The sequence below is a fragment of the Sinohyriopsis cumingii genome, unplaced genomic scaffold (assembly GCF_028554795.1).
Source record: "Sinohyriopsis cumingii isolate HCF-2022 unplaced genomic scaffold, ASM2855479v2 utg001887l, whole genome shotgun sequence".
In the NCBI taxonomy this organism is placed as follows: Eukaryota; Metazoa; Mollusca; class Bivalvia; order Unionida; family Unionidae; genus Sinohyriopsis; species Sinohyriopsis cumingii.
The window spans coordinates 402919-424852 of NW_028316078.1; the positions used below are offsets into that span (position 1 = coordinate 402919).

Genomic DNA, 21934 nt, shown 5'->3' on the forward strand with positions numbered 1-21934 from the left:
TCATCTATCAATCATTTACCTGTCATACAATGTCCTAATACAAAACTGTTCGTCAATCCATGTATCAATCCATTTACCCATCACACCCTGTCCTACTACAAAACCGAACAAAAATGGTAATGTAAAACCCCTGCCAAACATAAGAAACCATAGCAGAAAATTTACAACTCATACTTCACGATCAAAATAATGTTTTCTTTAAATCACAATTTTAAAAAAAATTCTTCCAATGTAAAGGGAGATACATTTTTGGCTGTTAGTAAAAATGTCACAAACAAGAAATGTGCTCATACAGCACGAATGCCCCATAACCCCCTTTCTGTATGGCCATGCAGTCAAATGTGTATGAAAAATGTACATCAGCACAATCCTGGCTATATAAGGCTGATTACATTCATTCATCCCAAAAGAGGCATACAAAACTGATAAAGGCAAAACAGGCTAAAATCCTTAAAATACAAAGTGAAATTTTCTGTGTAAACCTCTTACAAAGTCTAAGACCTTTTCAACAACATCATAAAGTGATGCATCCAAGGTCAAAAATATTGCCTCCACCAGTTGTCGTTTACAATATGATGGAGGGCAGATCAAACCTTTCTACATCCTCAAGACCCAGAGGGACTCTAAATACTAATCTTAAGTGAGAAATTTAGCTCACAGTCAGATGTTTTGTTTTTGGCACAGTGGTCTTGTGCTCATCAAAATGTATCTATACACCAAGCTGCATGACTGTGAGACTAACAATGTCTATGAAACTGACCTAAACCTAAAACTTAACTAAAGTCACTGAAGCATAAAATTTGTCACAGTGACCTATATTTTTGGCATGATACTCTTGTAAGCACCACGATGCATCAACAAAGATGCATGGTTCTGGGGTAAAAAATGCCACAGAAACTAACCTAAACACAAAATGTAATTAAAATGGCCTACTTTTGGTACTAACAATGGTATTGTTCCTAGAATTGATGCATCTAGTCTATATAACAAGCTGCATGACTGTGTCACAAGCAATGCCTGTGAAACTGACCAAAAAGCAAACTTAAGGTGTGACAGATTGATGGATGAACAGTAACAATATATGCACCTTCCAAATTGTATTGCTGGTCATAAAAAAGAAATAAAGATAATGACATTACAACAATGTTTGTACATGTAACAAAGTGAAAACTATATAGGCATTAAATCATTTTGAATTATGCTTCCCCAATCTGAATTTGTTAAAACCAACTCAAATGGTACCTCAGATTAAAGGTTGTCATAATTTGCAATAACATGAGATACACTGGTAAAGGATACACTTTAGAAATTCCATGTGGGATATCGGCATGCATGCTGTGAAGAAGATACCTGGCAATGTTGAAGAGAGCTTCAGGGAGATGGGATGTGAATGGCTCATCCTGAAAAATAATGAAGATCTCATGCACAGCACAGTGCACCTTGGGGTCATTAAAGTGTCGCATGTTATAAGTGTGGTTATTTTATTACAATGCAGGCTTTCAAGTACCTTTTTTGTGCGAATGCAGAGATAAAGTAGGACTATTTTTGTTTTCAAAAGGAGGGTAAAAAAGTTGGGAAAAACAAATTCAGACAGAAAATTAGGGCTGAATCATATGATTGATTCATCTTTATTATATCTCTACTCACATATATACTCCTCCATTCCAGAAAATTAATTTTTCTTGGAATAAACAGGTTCCACACAGTAGTTCCAAACTGTAGCTGAGATAAGGCTGCCATGCTGCCTCTACCACTCATAAAGCACAACAAATATATGGACCAGACTGCCTAGGCAAATAGATGGCAAGGCTGTCTAGGCAAATAGATGGACCAGGCTGTCTAGGCAAATAGATATGCAAGGCTGTCTTGGCAAATAGATGAATCAGGCTGCTTAGGCAAATTTAAAACATCACATCACCAGATATGGCCTTAAAACTGCATAAATTACTGACAATAAACACTGAGAGGCGAAGAAGCTCTCCATGGTGATAAATGTAAAAGAGAAAGTCTCCAAAAGATTTAAAATAGTAGAAATAGAAAGGCTGATTTGAAGTAGGGAAATGTAGGGCCAAACGACAGCCTGCATTATACTGAAATAAGTTGCAAGCATTATCAGGTATATTGTATACAAAACCCCAAACAGGGGGTTAAATATTTCAAGATTTTAAACTTTTGTTTTTATTTCAAAAAATGTTGTAGATGTTGTTGTGGGGTTTAACACTATTTTTCAGCACACGATAGGCTATACATGGTGGCCAGTATTAATGGTGGAGGAAGAACCCAGGAAAACCCTGAGAAGAACCACCGACCTACGAGAAGCTATTGGCAAGCTTTCTCACATACCCACATTGGCTGAATCCGAGACTCGAACCCATGCAGACAGAGGTGAGATGGCAGTGATCCATAACAGAGAGCGCTAACAGCCACTCAGGGCCCCCTTCAAAAAATGTCGAAGAAACATAGGAATAATGCTAAAACAAAATCCTCTTAATCTGGAAAAATCTGATACATTTCTGATTCCACAGCCAATCTAAAAACTCTGTGAAATGTCTGCAATTTACAGAAAATTACAATAGTGTGCATACCTTTGATGTCTCAAAGTGAGACAAATCTCAAAGAATATTTGGACCATCTCACAGTCTCACTCTTTATTCTTAATTTGTCAAGAGGATACTAATTTTATTATGCCAAGATTTCTTCGCAGATAGAATTTTAAACCAAATGAATGTTTTCAACATAAGTTGCATGGTTCAGGTAAACCCTTAGATGGGAATTTTACAAGAATCATTTCGGTTATGACACAAAATGCAAGTTCTGACTCTCTTGAAAAAGTGAACTCCATGGACAAATTGTCTACATGTTGAATCATTGCAATGAATTAACCTGTGTGGAAAAAAATAAGATCTCAGAATTATCCAAAATTATTTTATCAAATCGCACAGTCCGGAACTGTACAAGTATTATAGGTATAGGTGTGTTCACCCTGTGATAAATAAGAATATGAAAACAAGTATCCATTAATTTTAAACTGCTAAAAAAAAAAAGATGAAAAAAAAAAGAAATGATAATGTTACCCAAACTGTGACTTACAGTATTCTTATGAGTCCTAATATTATAATCTCAGTAGATTATGGCAACAAGACTTTGATCTTCAAATCTATTGACATTTAACATATATCTGTGCAGAATGATAATCATAATACATATCTACTGATTATGCCTACAATGTTGTTATACAGTCTATTGACATTTACCATATATCTGTATAGAATCATAGGCATACTACATCTCTATATATTACAGTCTACAAGGTTTTGTGATCTTGTTCATTGACATTTACCGTATATCTCTGTATAGAATGAAACACATAATACATCACTACATATTAGGTCTACAAGGTTTTGAGATTTTTTCCATTGACATTTACCGTATATCTCTGTATAGAATGAAAGACATAATACATCTCTACAGATTAGGTCTACAAGGTTTTGAGATCTGTTCCATTGACATTTACCATATATCTCTGTACAGAATGAAAGACATAATAGATCTCTACAGATTATGCCTACAATGTATTGTTATCCAGTCTAGTGACATTTACCATATATCTGTATAGAATGATTGGCATAATACATCACTACAGATTAGGTCTACAAGGTTTTGAGATCCGTTCCATTGACATTTACCGTATATCTCTGTATAGAATGATAGGCATAATACATGTCAGCCTTCCTCTGGAAATCATGAAACTTTGACAGCATCTCAACTCTTTTATCTTCATCTTCTGTGATAGACAAAAATAAAAATCAATGATGTTTGATAAAAATCTTATTTAAACTGGGTATGATCAATATTGCTTAATTGCTTTAATTTGCTTACATTTTATCTTGTACACTGCAAATAAATTATTTTACCAGATTTTAATTCTTAGTTTTTCTGAAACAAATATAGTGTGATTTCCCTTTATGTTTTCATTTTGTGAACTGTTATGATATAAGTTTGTTGGAATGTACCTCAAATTAAGGTGGACTCGCAACATGGATCACTCTTATAGGTCTCAAGAAGAGAGAACATTATACAATGTGAATATTAGAACTGACAATGAGCATCACGAATGAATTACACTGACTAATCATGGTCAACATTAGGATATACGACATATTCCAAAAGACAGCTGTACACATATACTGTACATTAGGTTGTATGACATATTCCTAAAGACAGCTGTACACATATACTGTACATTAGGATATATGACATATTCCAAAAGACAGCTGTACACATATACTGTACATTAGGATATATGACATATTCCAAAAGACAGCTGTACACATATACTGTACATTAGGTTGTATGACATATTCCAAAAGACAGCTGTACACATATACTGTACATTAGGATATATGACGTATTCCAAAAGACAGCTGTACACATATACTGTACATTAGGGTGTATGACATATTCCAAAAGACAGCTGTACACATATACTGTACATCAGAAGCTCTCCTTCTGATCACTCCAAAAATACACCAATTCCTAATAGCAACCATTTTTTATCATTCTCATTGTCTGAACAAACATCTTTAAACATGACAATTTTATTCTGGTCTGATTAACAATCTTCAAGATCAAGTATTGTGTATACAAGAAGGACTAAATGAACTTTGTAATTTTCTTGGTGGGCAAATAGACAGACCTCTGAGCAGGCAATTAGTCAGTCATATGCCTTATTGTTTTGGTAGGCAAACCTGGTATAAAAATCTATGTACTGTATTTACTCACTTTTAAGTTAGGTCCAACTGAAAACTGCATAGACCCAGATCTTCTGTTGCATAAGATCTGTGTATATGCAGTTTGTTAGGAGTAATCTGTGCAATAAACATCACAGACCCTGATCTGTCTGTGCATTATTCAATATCCGATCAGGGTCTACCTGGCTTACAGTTGAATCCGACTTATATGTGAGTATATACAGTGAGCGTAAATAGGTGGTTTCATAGCAAGTTCTTCAGTAGGGAATATCAAACTGTACTTCTTGCTATATTAAGACACTGTATAAAGAGTTTCCAGTTAGAATTATGCAAACTGTACCTCTTGCTATATTAAGACAATGTATGGAGTTTCCAGTTGGGATTATGCAGACTGTACCTCTTGCTATATTAAGACAGTGTATGGAGAGTTTCCAGTTTGGATTATGCAAACTGTACCTCTTGCTACATTAAGACACTGTATGGAAAGTTTACAGTTTGGATTATGCAGACTGTACCTCTTGCTATATTAAGACACTGTATGGAAAGTTTCCAGTTTGGATTATGCAAACTGTACCTCTTGCTATATTAAGATAATGTATAGAGTTTCCAGTAGGGATTATGCAGACTGTACCTCTTGCTATATTAGACACTGTATGTAGAGTTTCCAGTTTGGATTATGCAAACTACCTCTTGCTATAGTAAGATAATGTATGGAGTTTCCAGTAGGGATTATGCAAACTGTACCTCTTGCTATATCAAGACACTGTATGGAGAGTTTTCAGTAGGGATTATGCAAATTGTACCTCTTGCTATATTAAGACAATGTATGGAGAGTTTCCAGTAGGGATTATGCAAACTGTACCTCTTGCTATATTAAGACAATGTATGTAAAGTTTCTAGTAGGGATTATGCAAACTGTACCTCTTGCTATATTAAGACAATGTATGTAAAGTTTCCAGTAGGGATTATGCAAACTGTACCTCTTGCTATATCAAGACACTGTATGGAGAGTTTCCAGAAGTAGTAACCAGCATCATTAAACCTGTTCTCCAACACAGCACTGTGAGTCAGCTGCTCTAAGACCTTCACTGCCTCTGCCTGCAGGCCAGCCTTGTGGAATGCTGGGAATATTGTGGATACAGTGTACATGAATATACATGCATAATTATCTATCTGTCTGTTTATTATTTTTTATGTTTGTTTGTCTAATCTGACTTTCTCTGCTTATCTTGAAAACCCTAAAAAAGGAATGTCATCATCATCAACACCACCTACTCCACAACACCACCTACTCCACAACACCACCTTCATGATCATAGACATCATCTGAAACAGTGTTTCTGTCAATAAAGTCCCGCCAAAAAGTTGAGTTTTTGGTCATGTCCCTAAAGTAGACAAGAATGGAAATTTGTATAAAACAAATAAAAATACTTTTAAGAATTTGTAGTTATAATTACTATATCAAGACTCAAGACTATAATATCATATGTATATTGTTCTTTGTGAATGGACTAATTGTTTTTGTTTATTAAGCATGTTTATACATCAGTGTATCAGCCATCTGCATTTCATAGGTCACAAATTTGGGTTAGTCAAGTTAATAGAACACAACACTTTTTCCTTAGCTAAATAATAATGATAAATTCAGAAATTCTGATTGCTGATATTGGCAAATGTCATAAGTGACACATTACATAAAATAAATTCATTTAACGGTATTACCTTGCTGTGCTTCTTCAAATCTGTCATTCTCTGCCAACCACTGTGCATATGGAACATACACGTCTTCCTTATACTCAGGGTGTTTTTCAACCAATGTGAAGGCCTAGAAATCAAGAGCATTCTTGTATGGCAAAACCTCTCCAGATTGGTACTTGAATAAACTAGTAACCTGCTTTATATGCTAGGAGATCCTAGTCTGGTGTATTAACTCGCAGAATAATAAACATAACAGACCAATGTTCTGTCTACCCCATTAATCAGTAATGATATCCAGTCCCAGTTAACACAATAATAGACAAGTTGTGTTATTAAAAATGTGTAATTATTATAAAAAGAGAACTTGTAACTATGTGAATAAAAAACTGAATTTCTCTTCTATGTATAACCAATAGGGAATGGGTAATGACCCTTCAATCAAATTTCATAACTGATTAACTGATAATTCAGTTCTTTTGTTTCCACCTTCCCAGAATGTCATTGTTTGATATGACTTGGATGAGACTGTTTAAGATGTGTGTAAAACAGACAAATTAAAATGAGAAAAGAAAAAAATTACACTTTTAATGCACTGTTTAAATGTTTTCCTGAATTATCTTAGTCAATTACCACATATTTCTGTTTACCACAATCTCATTTCTTGCATGTACTATCTTGCATCTTAAGTTCAGAACTAATAATAATTGCTATTTAACACTGTTCAAACTAGTCTGCCTTTAGGGATTACATTTCAAGAGGAAAAGGCCCTCATGGCATTAGAAATATCTTTACAATAAAGAGAATCAAACCTGAAAAGCAATTAGGTTGCCAGTGAGAGAATCAAGCCTGAAAAGCAATCAAGTTGCCAATGAAAGAATCAAGCCTGAAAAGCAATCAGGTTGCCAATGAAAGAATCAAGCCTGAAAAGCAATCAGGTTGCCAATGAGAGAATCAAGCCTGAAAAGCAATCAGGTTGCCAATGAGAGAATCAAGCCTGAAAAGCAATCAGGTTGCCTATGAAAGAATCAAGACTGAAAAGCAATCAGGTTGCCAATGAAAGAATCAAGCCTGAAAAGCAATCAGGTTGCCAGTGAGAGAATCAAGCCTGAAAAGCAATCAGGTTGCCTATGAAAGAATCAAGCCTGAAAAGCAATCAGGTTGCCAGTGAGAGAATCAAGCCTGAAAAGCAATCAGGTTGCCAATGAGAGAATCAAGCCTGAAAAGCAATCAGGTTGCCTATGAAAGAATCAAGCCTGAAAAGCAATCAGGTTGCCAATGAGAGAATCAAGCCTGAAAAGCAATCAGGTTGCCTATGAAAGAATCAAGCCTGAAAAGCAATCAGGTTGCCAGTGAGAGAATCAAGCCTGAAAAGCAATCAGGTTGCCAGTGAGAGAATCAAGCCTGAAAAGCAATCAGGTTGCCAATGAGAGAATCAGACTGAAATGCAATCAGGTTGCCAATGAGAGAATCAAGCCTGAAAAGCAATCAGGTTGCCTATGAAAGAATCAAGCCTGAAAAGCAATCAGGTTGCCAATGAGAGAATCAAGCCCAAAATGCAATCAGGTTGTCAATGAGACACACAGAAACAATGCCTTAATGTAGAAACCAGACCAGACATAAAGTGGTGACTAATTATCTCGTCATGTAAAACTAATTATTGCTAATTTTGATTCAATATTTAAATGAGGTTTAAACTACATCATGTGATGAATAGAAAGTGACTCGTATGATTATATCTCAATCTTCTAATAACTGAAATGAAAATCTCTAAGAAAATTATTAAAAATGTCATCCATGGGGCCGTGGATGTGGAATTTGTGATCAAAACTGTTTGTAAAAATAACACCACACTTCATTAGAGCAACAAAGTAAAACAGCACCAAGAAAGTCACACTGTAGAACTGAATACATTTAACATATGTATCTTGGGACATAAAATCAATATACCACATTGAGAATTTATTAATTTTGATCATTACAATAACAACAACAGTAATATTTTGCCGATGACAACTATATCGAAGTGCCATACAATCCAATACTACACATACTATCTATCTCTTTCTCTCAAATACAACATAAACACATCAGAATGACAGTGTATGTATAATTATTAGGCGTATTAACCTGTCCAGTATTTACAAAGTGGCCCTAAAAATATCAAAAGGAAAAGGTCTAAAATAAGACATTATTTTTTGTATTGATATAAGACTTTATTTTTTGTATTCATGTGGTACATGGACTATATTTTTTATACAGAAGGGGTGATACAGTTAGTGCGATAAAAGGAGTGGAACCTTGATAAAATTGTAACATGTCTGAACCCTTGTGGGTTGGAATTGAGGGGAACAGCAGTTTACACAAGTTACATTGTAGATTTGTGTGAATTTGTATCAACTTTAGTACGTTGTAACATAAAACAAAGTTGGTAATTCTATCTCAAAGGGTCATGTATGCACAAAACATTAAAGTTGAAGACCCAGATCAGATGTGAAACTTTGGAAAAAGAAGAGATCTATATTTCTACCCAACAACTGTCATTGTTTCTTCACAGATCAGACTCAATCTTATATCCACATTTAAGAAAGATGCATGCATGCAGTCAAATAACAAGTACACTACATGTCACCCAAACTTGAAAACAAAATGGACTTTGAAAAATCAGTTATATTTTTTAAACAATAAGACTGCACAATGAAAATGATTCATACATGTTTGTGGATAAAAATGCACATATGTAATAAGCAAATTATTCAGATCTAAAGTTCACAACACACGAGCAATCATAGACATAACTTTTTTCTATAAATAAGGAACTACACTGATCATCTATTATTCATTACAATTAAGAAATTCTCAGAGAGAACTTTCCAGACAAATTAAAGCTTACATCATCCCAGTGTTTAGCCTCTACATGTAGATTAATGAGTGCCTTGTGATCGCCCATCTTGCTATACACCTCAGCGGCATAGGCGTACTGCTCCATCTTGGTCAGATGGTAGGCACAGCGGGACAAAGGCTCACGGTCAGCTTTGTCCAGTTTCCTGGCCAAGTCAATCAACCTGATGACAAAATATTTTAAACATCACAAACTAACCCAAGAAAACTATTAATATCATATTGTCTTACTAAAGCCTACTGGTGTAATTTACTGTAAATACATTTCATGAATAACACACTGTATTATGCATTTCAATACAGTACATAACATGAGGTACAAAACATTTCATTTCAAATAAAGTGAATAACATCCTGTATAACACATTTCAAAAAGAAAGAATGGATTTACCATCTCTTTAGATATTGATTAATAAAGTCTAGAAACACATCCCCATTTTTAATAAAGTTCACCTTCAACAGATGCTTTAAATATGGTTGAAACTGTTCAATCACATGCAGATTGGAGAATTTATCTGAAACTTTTCTATTTTATTCATTTTTGAATAGTAATGGCCATATTTTATGGCACAATGACATCATCTGTACAAAACTGAAAAGTCTTGATGTCAGAATGCTACAGCAAATGTTGATGGATGATGGAAGTAAAGCTGATGAATGATGATTGATGCATGACAGACTCAGGGCCATGCCATACATGGACATGTCCTCTTGAATGGATAATCTAAATCATTCTCTCTCTCTCTCTGACATATTACCAGCTAAGCATCCTGGCTACATATCCCTTCTCCTCCAGTACTTAATTCAAAATTGATGGTTTAAAAATATAAAGCCATAATTCATGTCTACAGCTACCATACTACATGACTGTATAAATATAAAGATACAATAGCTTCTGAAGCAATTTATATGCACACATATGAACAACATACCTAAAGACCTATATGTGAAGTAAGATTACAAAATTAAAACTTTTACATATGTTACAAATCTATGGTCTTTAGCTAAAAAACAGAAAAGATAGAAAAACCAACAAGTTTTGTAAAATTCAAGAAATAATGTATTCCCTAGAATACAAAGTGAATATCTGAAAAGAACTTACAGTATTGTGAATTAAATTCCAAGTTATCCTTAAAGTCCAAATGTATGAAGTTTCAATTTGAATTCCAGTGGTATTCCAAATAAACTCTGATACTGAATGTATTGATTTGCCTGTAGTATTGAATGTGATATATGCCAGTGGCCTGGAATGTGGTTGTGTTTCAATAGTCTTTTGATATATCATATAATATATTCCAAAATGTCCTTGCCTGAATTCACTATAATTCCAAATTAATGTTTTAGTCCAAGAATATTATTGAGCACTTTGTAATTCCACTGAATATTTATTTTAAACCAATACATCCAGCCAAATTAAAAACTTAACACAAAACATTGATTCTGCTTCAGATGTTATGGCAAGAATGAATAATTCCTAGGTAAACAAGATTATATACCCCCATCCTTGACCTAGGTTGCAATTTCCATTTTCTGAAAATACTATTTCAACTCAGAAGGAAATTTCCATTTTGGAAGTTTCTAATGTCAGAATCAAAACTGTATCTTAAACTCAAACTGAAGTAAAGATGTTAACAATTAATAATTATATGAATATTATTTCCAAAAGATATAGAAATATATACCTATGTATTATCTTGTTTACAAAATAAATGCTACTGGTCAGGTACACCAGTAACTTGTATTTGGACAAAGGTCAAAAACAAAACATATAAACATTAAGAAAGACCAAAAAACAATACAAATTAAATATACATAACACAAAGAAAAACCTGGGGTGGTATTGGATAGGAGTGGGTGGTGAAGAGCTGGGTAGAATTGTCAATATAACCAAAGCAACTCACATATCTGCCCATCCATGCTCTCCAATGATATCAGCCGCCTTGACAAACTCGCCAGCAGTAATGTACATCTCAGCAGCAGCCTTAGGCTCATTGCTGCTCTTGGCCCAGTCTGCCTGCTTTGTAATCAACAACTTTTTATCCAATGGGTCTCCAGAGCCAATGTACTCCTAAAACAGTTGGTGAAACAAATATTTGTTAAAAATCATACATTTACACCATGTCACATGGTACATATTTTGGGAAGGAGGGTGGAGAAAATCGTATATTTTGTTTCCTGAAACCCACTCTCCATAATGAGTCATAAAAATATTAATGAAAATCCTTATTTAGCCTCATGGCTGTAATGACAAAAGGTGAAAGTGTGAGTTTCTTTAAAGATTTGCATCAAAAGACTCAGAAGAGAAAATAGTTATAATGGAGGAGGTAGATGAAAGAGGTCAGGATAATTTGGGTCTATCTGACTGCTCATACAATCTGACTCTTTAAGCAATCTTTTCATTTGATGTTCTAATGAATGCATATTCTGGATTTACAAATTTGTTCAAAAAGTTGTCACACATATTTTTTTTAAATTAGGTTTTGATATGAAGCTATTCACACTAAGAGTTCAGATGAATACAGCCTTACTGCACAGTGAAACTCCAGTAATCCAGACACTTATGTTCATAACACTTCTGTTTGGATAAAAAGGAATATGGACTAATAAAATTGCTGCAGAGAATAATAGTGGAAAATATATTTCCCAGCTATTGCTACTTGGATCCTGAGACATTCCAATAAACAGAATCTAGATAATTATCAGGGCCTCACTGTAAATGCTTTCAGTCCCTATCCAAACATATTCAGATATCCTAAGGTCAGGCTACATATTTGAAACTGAACCCTGCATCAGAACACTCAATCAGCCTGTCAGTGTAAATGTTTGATAGATAATCCAACATCAGCACATGCAAACAGCCTGAGGTCAGTGTACATCCAAAATCAGCATAATCAAACAGCCTTAGGTCAGTAAACATCCAACATCAGCACACTCAATAATAAATTTTTTTTGCCCTAGGGCATTTATCTATGCGCTTTACTGTAGTGTTTAAGCACTTGGACTGGGTTCTGCCTCACTGTCTCCTTAGATTTACTGAAGGAGGAGAGGGGATTGATGAGCATTTTTTGATTGATCATTGACAGCAGTCAGTTATTCACACTAAAACCTGACTACATCATCAGGACCATGGGACCAGTTGATCTTAGCTGTAAGGGCATGCAACTTGGTGACCCTGCATGCTGAAGCCAAGAAACATAATTTGCATGATAACCACATTAAGGAGATGCTGGCTAAGGTTCAAACAGATCTGAATCGAGCCATGTCAGTACCCATGATAAATTCAACTTGGGAAACACTGTGAGTGAGTTTGGCCTATTAAGTTCAAAACTGGCAAATCTGTATCTTAATGACTACATCTACTGTCATGACTGAATGTGTCTAAGATCATTCAGCACTAAACCTCTGATCATATAAGGGACTATCTTTATCTCCTAAAGAATCCACAGAAAAATGATAGCCAAATATGGGATTGATGAACTCAAAGGTGTGATGCTGTTGCACCTTTTATTCCCCTCAGACATTTTCAAAATGTAGGTTCTTCAAGCTCATGTGATTCTCTTCACTACAGAAGTTTTTACATTTCTTTTCTTCTGCAAGGCTCGCCTGATAAGAATGAGGACTGATGGACTAGTCTGTCATTGGCATGGATGAAACACTTGTGATCATGCTTGATTGTGCAGATTGGGTCTCAGGGGAATTTTTCTGGGAATATCTATCACTAGATCAAGCAGATCATTCACCATGAACTTATCCAATCTGAATGGCTATCAGAATCACTATGCATTTGTGACCCCTCATGCTCTGAATTATTTTCAGTACAAGACCGGTGGAAGGAGGGGTTCCATAGCCCCAAAACTCCTCTGTAGTAATTGAGAGTACATTCACAGCCCATGCCTCTGCATCCAGAACTGGTGAAATGAAGGTGGGCAGTCTGTGGTTCCACCTCATCAAAACCAGGTTGCCACAAAGTACCCAAATCCATGGAAAGATCACTACAGACTACACTGTGTGAAGGGTCTGGTCCCTTCTTGATAATGAATCCTCCAGAACATTGAGCCAGCCCTGAGTATGTCTGATTTAGTCTGTTAAAATTCATTTGTGTGCACCAGCAAAGAAAATCCCAAACCAGTAGGTATGATGATTTCATTACCCCATTTCGGGAGATAGGCCACCACCAAAGAATTGTCCAACATAATAAGGACTACCTTTCCATATAATTGGTTCCTCCAAAAATGAAATGCATTTACTGTAGCCATCATTTCTAGAATGTTAATATGAAGAATGAAATATTCTGTCCCCCATTCACCATCATGAACCATGATGAAGCTGGGCAGCAGATGGGATCTCCACTGTATAAGCTGACATTCATATTGTAATTTCTGGCTTAAGTGTTTTAGAGGAATTCCTAATGTGAGGCATTGTTTGTTGCAACACTGGTGAAAGACATTGTTTCATCTGATATCATGATTGTTGACCAGAAAAGGAGTGTCAATGGCCTAGCAGGGCCATTTGCCAAGTTCACGTGACAAGACAGAGAATCCAATCTGACACTCTTATGAGTAGGATGAGGAGCTGTAAAAACTCTCTCACTGAGATCCACTCTGTCAAAAACTGACCCTGTGACCTTGATAATTCATGCCATGCACAACTGAGGGGTTGAGGTTTGTAAAAACATTCCATGCCTAGGTGGACAAAATGCTGGGATGGGGTGAGGTCTGATTTGTTCCAATTGATCAGAAACCCTAACTAACTTAAAAAGGTAAAGAAGATTGTCTCCATCCTTGACCAAAAATAAAACTTGCTAGGAGTTTTTGGAGGATGTTATTTAGATATGCACTCATCACAGGTGATGTGGTTGACCAAAAGAGAGAGAGAGAGAGAGAGAGACGAAACAGTTGATGATTTTGCTGAAAGCCCATGGGCTGATATTGAGGACAAAGCTGAGAACGCAAAAGTAATAAAAAATTCCATTGAAAAGAAACTGAAAGAACTTGTGCAAGAATGTGTGTATAAGGATGTGAATGTATGCATCCATTTAGTTCAAACTGACTGCAGCTACAGTTCTTTTACAAAATGTCTAACTAATCTTGCCATCTCCATCTTAAACCTCGGTGTGCCTATGTACTTGCTAAGCTGGCTGAGGTCAATAACTGGTCTTGTTGGTCCTGGGTATTAGAAACAGTCTGGAGAAAAATCCATGAAGAGTTCATCTTGCAAACTATCTCCACTGCCTTCTTGTCAATTAAAGACCAGATCTTCTTCTCTAAAATTCCTGGCTTCTCCAGACTGGATGGCAAGTTCATCATGGAAGGGGATGTAAAAAAGGAATGGGGTTGGATAAATGAAATCCAAAACAACTACAATTCCCCATTCACTCTTGTAAACAAGGTCAATCCATCCAGTTCAGAAAAGGAAAGGGTCTGTACCCACTGGAAGACTGAATATGGATGGTCATAGTGGCAAGTTAATGTCAGCTGCTAGAGGCCTTGGGGAAGGACAGTCCTTGTTTCCTTTCACCTTTATTAGACTGCCTCTTTAACTGAGGAACATCCTGCCATCTTAATTTGAAATGAGGATAAAATTGTTGTCTCTGAGCATTGTTTAGCCTCTCATCCTTTTGCCAGCAATTGGGTCTGGAAGGATGGTTGTTTGTCTTCATCTTCTAAATCCACTGAAGCCTTCGCCTTAAAAGACTGCCTTGCTGTTGACAGGGCTGGGCAATCAGAAATCAGCAGAACTCTACAGATTTCCTCTCCAGTAATTTCAAAACTGTACACTCCAGTGTAGGATCAGTGTATAGAAAGTCAAGATTATCCCTGCAGCCTGTGGAGGCTTGTCCTCATTAGATATTCTGTCATTATCAGAATAAAACATTCCAGCAGGCAGTGACAAAACTGTGCCATCATCACTGTGAATAGTTTGATACCTCTCCAAAGGATGAGCTAAAACAATTGGTGATGGTGGTTGTGTCAGTGGCTAGCAAGTGCTGTCATTTGTCTTGCCAGTATGAAATGCTGGTATGTGTGTTGGTCAGTTTGCTCTGCAATCACCTGGAGATGTCTCAACTAGATGGGCAGCCAAGTTGTCAGCTGAACAGTCAGTTGGTAACTGCCTGGTTAGTCTGAGTGGCAAATCAGACAGGTCAGCTAGCCAGGTTCCTGTATAATTCTGCATACCAAGGTGCAGCCAGCGAGTATATGGCACAACTCACTGAAGTAATGGATTGCCAATCTGAAATGAATGGTTGCTAGATAGAATGGCGATATATGGTCTGGACTCATGGCAAACTGGATCATCCACATATGAAAAATACACAATGACTTATAGGCCCTAAGGCCATACTCGGACATATGGTGGGGGTTGGGGTTACTTACAACCAATGGGATGTCAGAAATAAGGGAGGACACTCTCCCTATGACTCCAAGCCATTACTGGAGATTACAACCTTTTCTATAACCTGAGTTATGACCTATATCTTCAAACTTTTCCACAAAACCACAGCCAAATTCCTTCTGACCAATTTGCACATAAACTACAGACAGAAGTCAATTAACACACAGTCTGAAAGTGTTCACATATACCTAGTAGTAACAACAATGGCAGAACACTATATGCAAGAGACACATATCACGTATGTCCTTGTCAACTTAAATATGCACTAAGTACATTTTATTGTCATTATTTATCTGAAATTAAGAGAATGATGAAAAATATAAAATAACCCCAAAAATGTTCAAATATAAAACAAACCCCATTTGCTACTTAATCAAGCAAAATAAATGCAGTGTGTGCAAATAAACAACCAACACTGAGCACCAATAATACCATGATGGAGTACAAAGTCAGGAAAACTGACGTTCACAACACTGAAATATTCACATAAATATCAACAAAGTTATAATAAATAATGATCGCAACATGTAGTAAATACCTTTACATTCAATACCATATTGACTTTGTCAATGGCTAGACGATCATCCAGAATAATTAAATTCTCTGTGAAAGGTATTGTATTAGTAAATGCTATAAACTTGTATTAAAGCAACACTAGTCACTTATGGTGGTAAAAGAAAGGGGAGGTAAGGGGAAGAGTTGGGATGAGTTTCTTGCCTTTGTATATATGGAATACAGCTGGGAAATATGGTAGTGGAGCTTTGTAAAAATATTAATGTGATCAGTATGAGATCAGTGTACACGTGTGATACTGAGCTCTACCCTAGCATACTCAATCTCTGAGGACAGTGTGTGCCTAATTCAGAATCCTACTGTAGCATATTCATACATTCAGAGGCCAGTGCATGTTTCAGGTAGAATCCTACCTCAGTTATTCAAACATCCTGTAACTCCTACCATATCATACTCAAACATCCTGTAACTCCTACCTTAGTATACTCAAACATCCTGTAACTCCTACCTTAGCATACTCAAACATCCTGTAACTCCTACCTTAGCATACTCAAACATCTTGTAACTCCTACCTTAGCATACTCAAACATCCTGTAACTCCTACCTTAGCATACTCAAACATCCTGTAACTCCTACCTTAGCATACTCAAACATCTTGTAACTCCTACCTTAGCATACTCAAACATCCTGTAACTCCTACCTTAGCATACTCAAACATCCTGTAACTCCTACCTTAGCATACTCAAACATCCTGTAACTCCTACCTTAGCATACTCAAACATCCTGTAACTCCTACCTTAGCATACTCAAACATCCTGTAACTCCTACCTTAGCATACTCAAACATCTTGTAACTCCTACCTTAGCATACTCAAACATCCTGTAACTCCTACCTTAGCATACTCAAACATCCTGTAACTCCTACCTTAGCATACTCAAACATCCTGTAACTCCTACCTTAGCATACTCAAACATCCTGTAACTCCTACCTTAGCATACTCAAACATCTTGTAACTCCTACCTTAGCATACTCAAACATCCTGTAACTCCTACCTTAGCATACTCAAACATCCTGTAACTCCTACCTTAGCATACTCAAACATCCTGTAACACCTACCTTAGCATACTCAAACATCTTGTAACTCCTACCTTAGCATAGTCAAACATCCTGTAACTAATACCTTAGCATACTCAAACATCCTGTAACTCCTACCTTAGCATACTCAAACATCCAGTAACTAATACCTTAGCATACTCAAACATCCTGTAACTCCTACCTTAGCATAGTCAAACATCCTGTAACTCCTACCTTAGCATACTCAAACATCCTGAGATCAGTGTACATGTTCATAGCCCTTTGTTCCTGTCCTGCCTTTTTGTAGAGTTTGGCTGCATCCTGAAATTTGCTCTGGTAAGAGTATACATCAGCCAGAAATACCATGTTGTCATTCTCACCACGCTTCTTCCTCTCCTGAAAATTTAAAAAAATTATATTGTGGTAACTATGATGCTCAATGCACTCTCCCTTCTTATTCCTCATTACCTGCTATAATTCAATTTGGATTTAATAATAAAATGTTACTGTCTCTTGGGTGTCACTTTATTTGTATGTGAAATTCATTCAATGTATTAATACCACATGTGTGTGTGTGTGTGTGTGTGTGTGTGTATGTATATAGCAAATTCTCAATTTTCTATAGGTACCAAAGTTTGCACATATTTTGCATGTCACAAAATCATGAATTTAAGATCAGATCCATCTGTAATGACAATAACAATATTTTCTCCTAAGAGGCATAGCCAAGAATGAGACACAGCCATGAATATAAGACATAGCCATGAATGTAAGACGTAACCATGACTGTAATTATCACAGCCATGAATATAAGACGTAGTCATGAATGTAATTATCACAGCCATGAATATGACATAGCCATGAATGTAATTATCACAGCCATGAATATAAGACATAGCCATGAATGTAATTATCACAGCCATGAATATAAGACATAGCCATAAATGTAATTATCACAGCCATGAATATAAGACATAGCCATATGTGTAATTATCACAGCCATGAATATAAGACATAGCCAAAAATGTAATTATCACAGCCATGAATGTAAGACATAGCCATGAATGTAATTATCACAGCCATGAATATAAGACATAGCCATGAATGTAATTATCACAGCCATGAATATAAGACATAGCCATAACTGTAATTATCACAGCCATGAATATAAGACATAGCCATAAATGTAATTATCACAGCCATGAATATAAGACACAGCCATAAATGTAATTATCACAGCCATGAATATAAGACATAGCCATAAATGTAATTATCACAGCCATGAATATAAGACATAGCCATAAATGTAATTATCACAGCCATGAATATAAGACATAGCCATGAATGTCATTATCACGGCCACAAATACAAGCATCAACCAAAATGTATCTTTGTTTGTAAAGTGACAAGATTAGATGCATGTTTAATAAAGTAGTCATCAGAAGATCATTGATCCTTCTGACTGACTAAAGCTATTACAAATATACTGGCTTTGATTTTGTGGGGTTTACATTTTTCAGCACATGATAGGCTGTACAAGACAGCTAGTACATCTGGCGGTGAAATAACCCAGGAAAACCATGTGAAGAGGCAATGACTCAAAGGAAGCAACTAGCAAGCTTTCTCACATATTCTTGTCAGTCAATCTGAGACTCAAACTAATAGAAACAGAGGCAAGATGTATCAGTCAACTGTAAAGGCAAGTGCCTCAACCACATGGCTTCCTGATGCTCCTATCACAAATGTAAAATACCTTAAATGACACTGAACTGAAATTGTCTAACCTGATTTTGTTACACATAAACCAAGTTAAAATCTGAACTCAAGTTACTTGAAGTTTGAATTTTAAATTTTCCAGGAAGGAAAAGCTTTAAGCTTTATGGGGTCTTTAACATTTGCAAGCAGGAATCGTGTGTGTGTGTGTTTGTGTGTGAATATATTTATATATATATATATATATATAACAAAAATTGCAACTTTTGTGCCAGCAACATTGATAGCGGACCTATTGGACGCCAGAAATGAATAGGAGCTGCTAGAGGCAAAGTGTAGCATAACTATGAAGTTTTATATCTGGGTCCATATAAGCCGAGTTATTTGGCACAAATCAAGAATGCAATTCACATCTCAAGTGTAACGTACCTGTGAAGATGATTAAAAAACTGGGTGCAAGAAATCTAATGGAAAGTGGACTTAACATTAGGAACCCTAAAAAAGATTTCAAGCTCTCTAGTGACACTGATTTTGGGGTCATGTGATTCAATATGGTGGTTCCTATGGGCAAGTTCTGATTATCCGTACAGTTTGATCAAACTGGATAGAGGAATCTAGATTACCAAAATGCAAGGAAATTATAATATCAGTGACCTTGACATTTCAAGAATCGAAATTCCTACTCAAATGTAGTCTACTTATCAAGTTTGAAGAAACTTAAGCCACATAAACTTGACTTATTAAATCAATAAGCTTCTACCTCCACCCACAGGTAGTCTACATATGAGGTTCAAGAAAAAATGCTGTTGAAAACTTTAGTAACAGAAACCATCTCATCTACTGATGATCTGATGGACAAAATGATGGACACCACTACTGCTTATCCTGCCAATACTTACAGTCATGGGGGGGGAGGTGAAAGGGAAGAAATGAATTCACAGTATATCATTGGGACATAAATATATAAATTATAAATGTACAATAAGTGGCAGACAAGGGTCTAGGCTGTTCAATCTACTAAAATTGTATGCTAGCAGGTGAATAATATGGGAGGTCTGGATTAATATTTTCACTTTCGGGTGAATGTTATGCACTGATAAATACAGTATCACTTACCTCTGTGTTGTGTATTAGCTCCAAGTATCTCAGGTCCCTAATTCTGATAAAAGCTTTTTTCGCAGTGTCAAAATCAAGACCCTCCAGTGCTTCATGTGCAAGTGCTTCCCAGTCTCCATCTGTTACTCCAAGGCATGCCACTTTGTATGCCTCTCTGCCAAGTAGACAAAAAATTACATTTACATTAAAAAGTGTGGTCAAAATTTTTGTACATAGACTTCAGAATTTTATATTATACAGTGTTGCATCTCAGTGCTCTATCAAGGGGGATATTTTATATACTTCTGTCCCCCAAAAACAATCAAGATATGGAAATTTGTTCAATTTCGAGGGACAATGGCAGTTTGTGTAAACATCAATTCCTACCTTGCTTTACCTTTAACTGAAATGCAACAAGTTTTGAAATATCACTTGATTTTCAAAATAAAAGAACATGTACACTCTTTTCATCATTAACCAGCAATTGGTGAATGGCAAAAAAAGAAATTAGATGCAATAACTTTCAGTTCTGGAAACAAAGGTTATGTGGTGCAGAGATGTCCGATTCTGTGAATAGTGTCATGAGATGCACATGCACTTTTCTGTTTTCCCATGCAAGATGGGAACTTGTCACATATGAAGGTACAAACTTTAATCATACAATATAGAACTATTGTGCAAGGTTTCATTTCAATACAGCAAATGATTTACAAAACATTACATTTACAAACTTAACCTCATCGTGACAGCTACCACCCATCAGAGATTTAAAAATGACAGTCATTCATGTGTCAAACAAATAGGCATGTTTGTACAACATTAGAGCTATCAAAATAATACAACTTGAGTGGACCTGCAGTAAAATCAATGGCAAATATGGGAAACTTCAATAAGTATGTTAAGAAAAATACTTGAACAGTTTCTTCTCCAGGTACTGGTACATAGGAGCTGACTGTGGCACATCCACTGAGGACATTGAATAAACATGTAGACAGAATATTTTGGAGCCACTAAATCCTACAACAAAGCCCTGAAATTGAAATAAATGCAGTAGGTAGTTATGTTAAAAAAACATACCACAGAAGTGCCTGAAACAAATATATTCTAGGAAAGTAACTGATATTTTCCATTTGATTTAAAAAAAGATATCATAAACAATGTATAAGAAATGGTTTTGTTAACTGTTTTTCATACATATATTATAGTCGAACCCTTTTTTTGAAATAAGCTTCTGAGAGAGAAGAGATAATCTTGAACATTTGTAATGAGGGACATTGGCTGGTTGTCTTTCCAACTGATATTTTAGATGGTGTTGCAGGCCAGTGGGTCTCATCTGGAATGCTTCTGATTTTATCTCACATCGTGGGTCTATTGTTGTGCAGTAAGCATTTGACATTTAAATAAAAAAACATATTAATTCATGTCTGAAATGATGTGTCATGGCAAGCTGTTCATAGATGGGCATGCATAGATTTCCTAAAAATAAAGAACATCAGAATGCGTGGACACATGCCCTAAGACATGGCACTGCATGTTTTAAAAATTGGTCACCACCAAGCAAATTTAACAGCATTGGCAAGCAACATTTTACCAAAGACAAGGTATCATGGTAGAATGTGATTATGAGTGAAATTTCTGTTCACCTGTAATTTCTGCTGATGTACAGGAAAATTGCTGGCTTTAATGTTGAGAAGTCCATTCCCAGAGAAACACAGCATGTCTTCATAGTGTGTATTCCATGCCACACTGTTAGCATTAGGTTCCTACAAAATATAGAAATGCACTTTAGAAGGCAACTA

General features: G+C 35.9%; 1 protein-coding gene across 1 annotated transcript in view; it reads right to left on the reverse strand.

Annotated features, from left to right (window-relative positions):
- Positions 1-21934, reverse strand: part of LOC149771384 (intraflagellar transport protein 122 homolog) — a 96644-nt gene that overhangs the window by 16868 nt on the left and 57842 nt on the right. Inside the window, exons 13-22 of the mRNA XM_089948532.1 lie at positions 21779-21898; positions 21047-21165; positions 20157-20310; positions 17562-17723; positions 11249-11415; positions 9340-9511; positions 6474-6576; positions 5732-5872; positions 3687-3784; positions 1300-1400 (exon numbers count right to left, since the gene is read on the reverse strand). Coding sequence (XP_089804658.1) covers positions 1300-1400; positions 3687-3784; positions 5732-5872; positions 6474-6576; positions 9340-9511; positions 11249-11415; positions 17562-17723; positions 20157-20310; positions 21047-21165; positions 21779-21898 — 1337 coding nt within the window. The remainder of the gene's footprint in view (positions 1-1299; positions 1401-3686; positions 3785-5731; positions 5873-6473; positions 6577-9339; positions 9512-11248; positions 11416-17561; positions 17724-20156; positions 20311-21046; positions 21166-21778; positions 21899-21934) is intronic.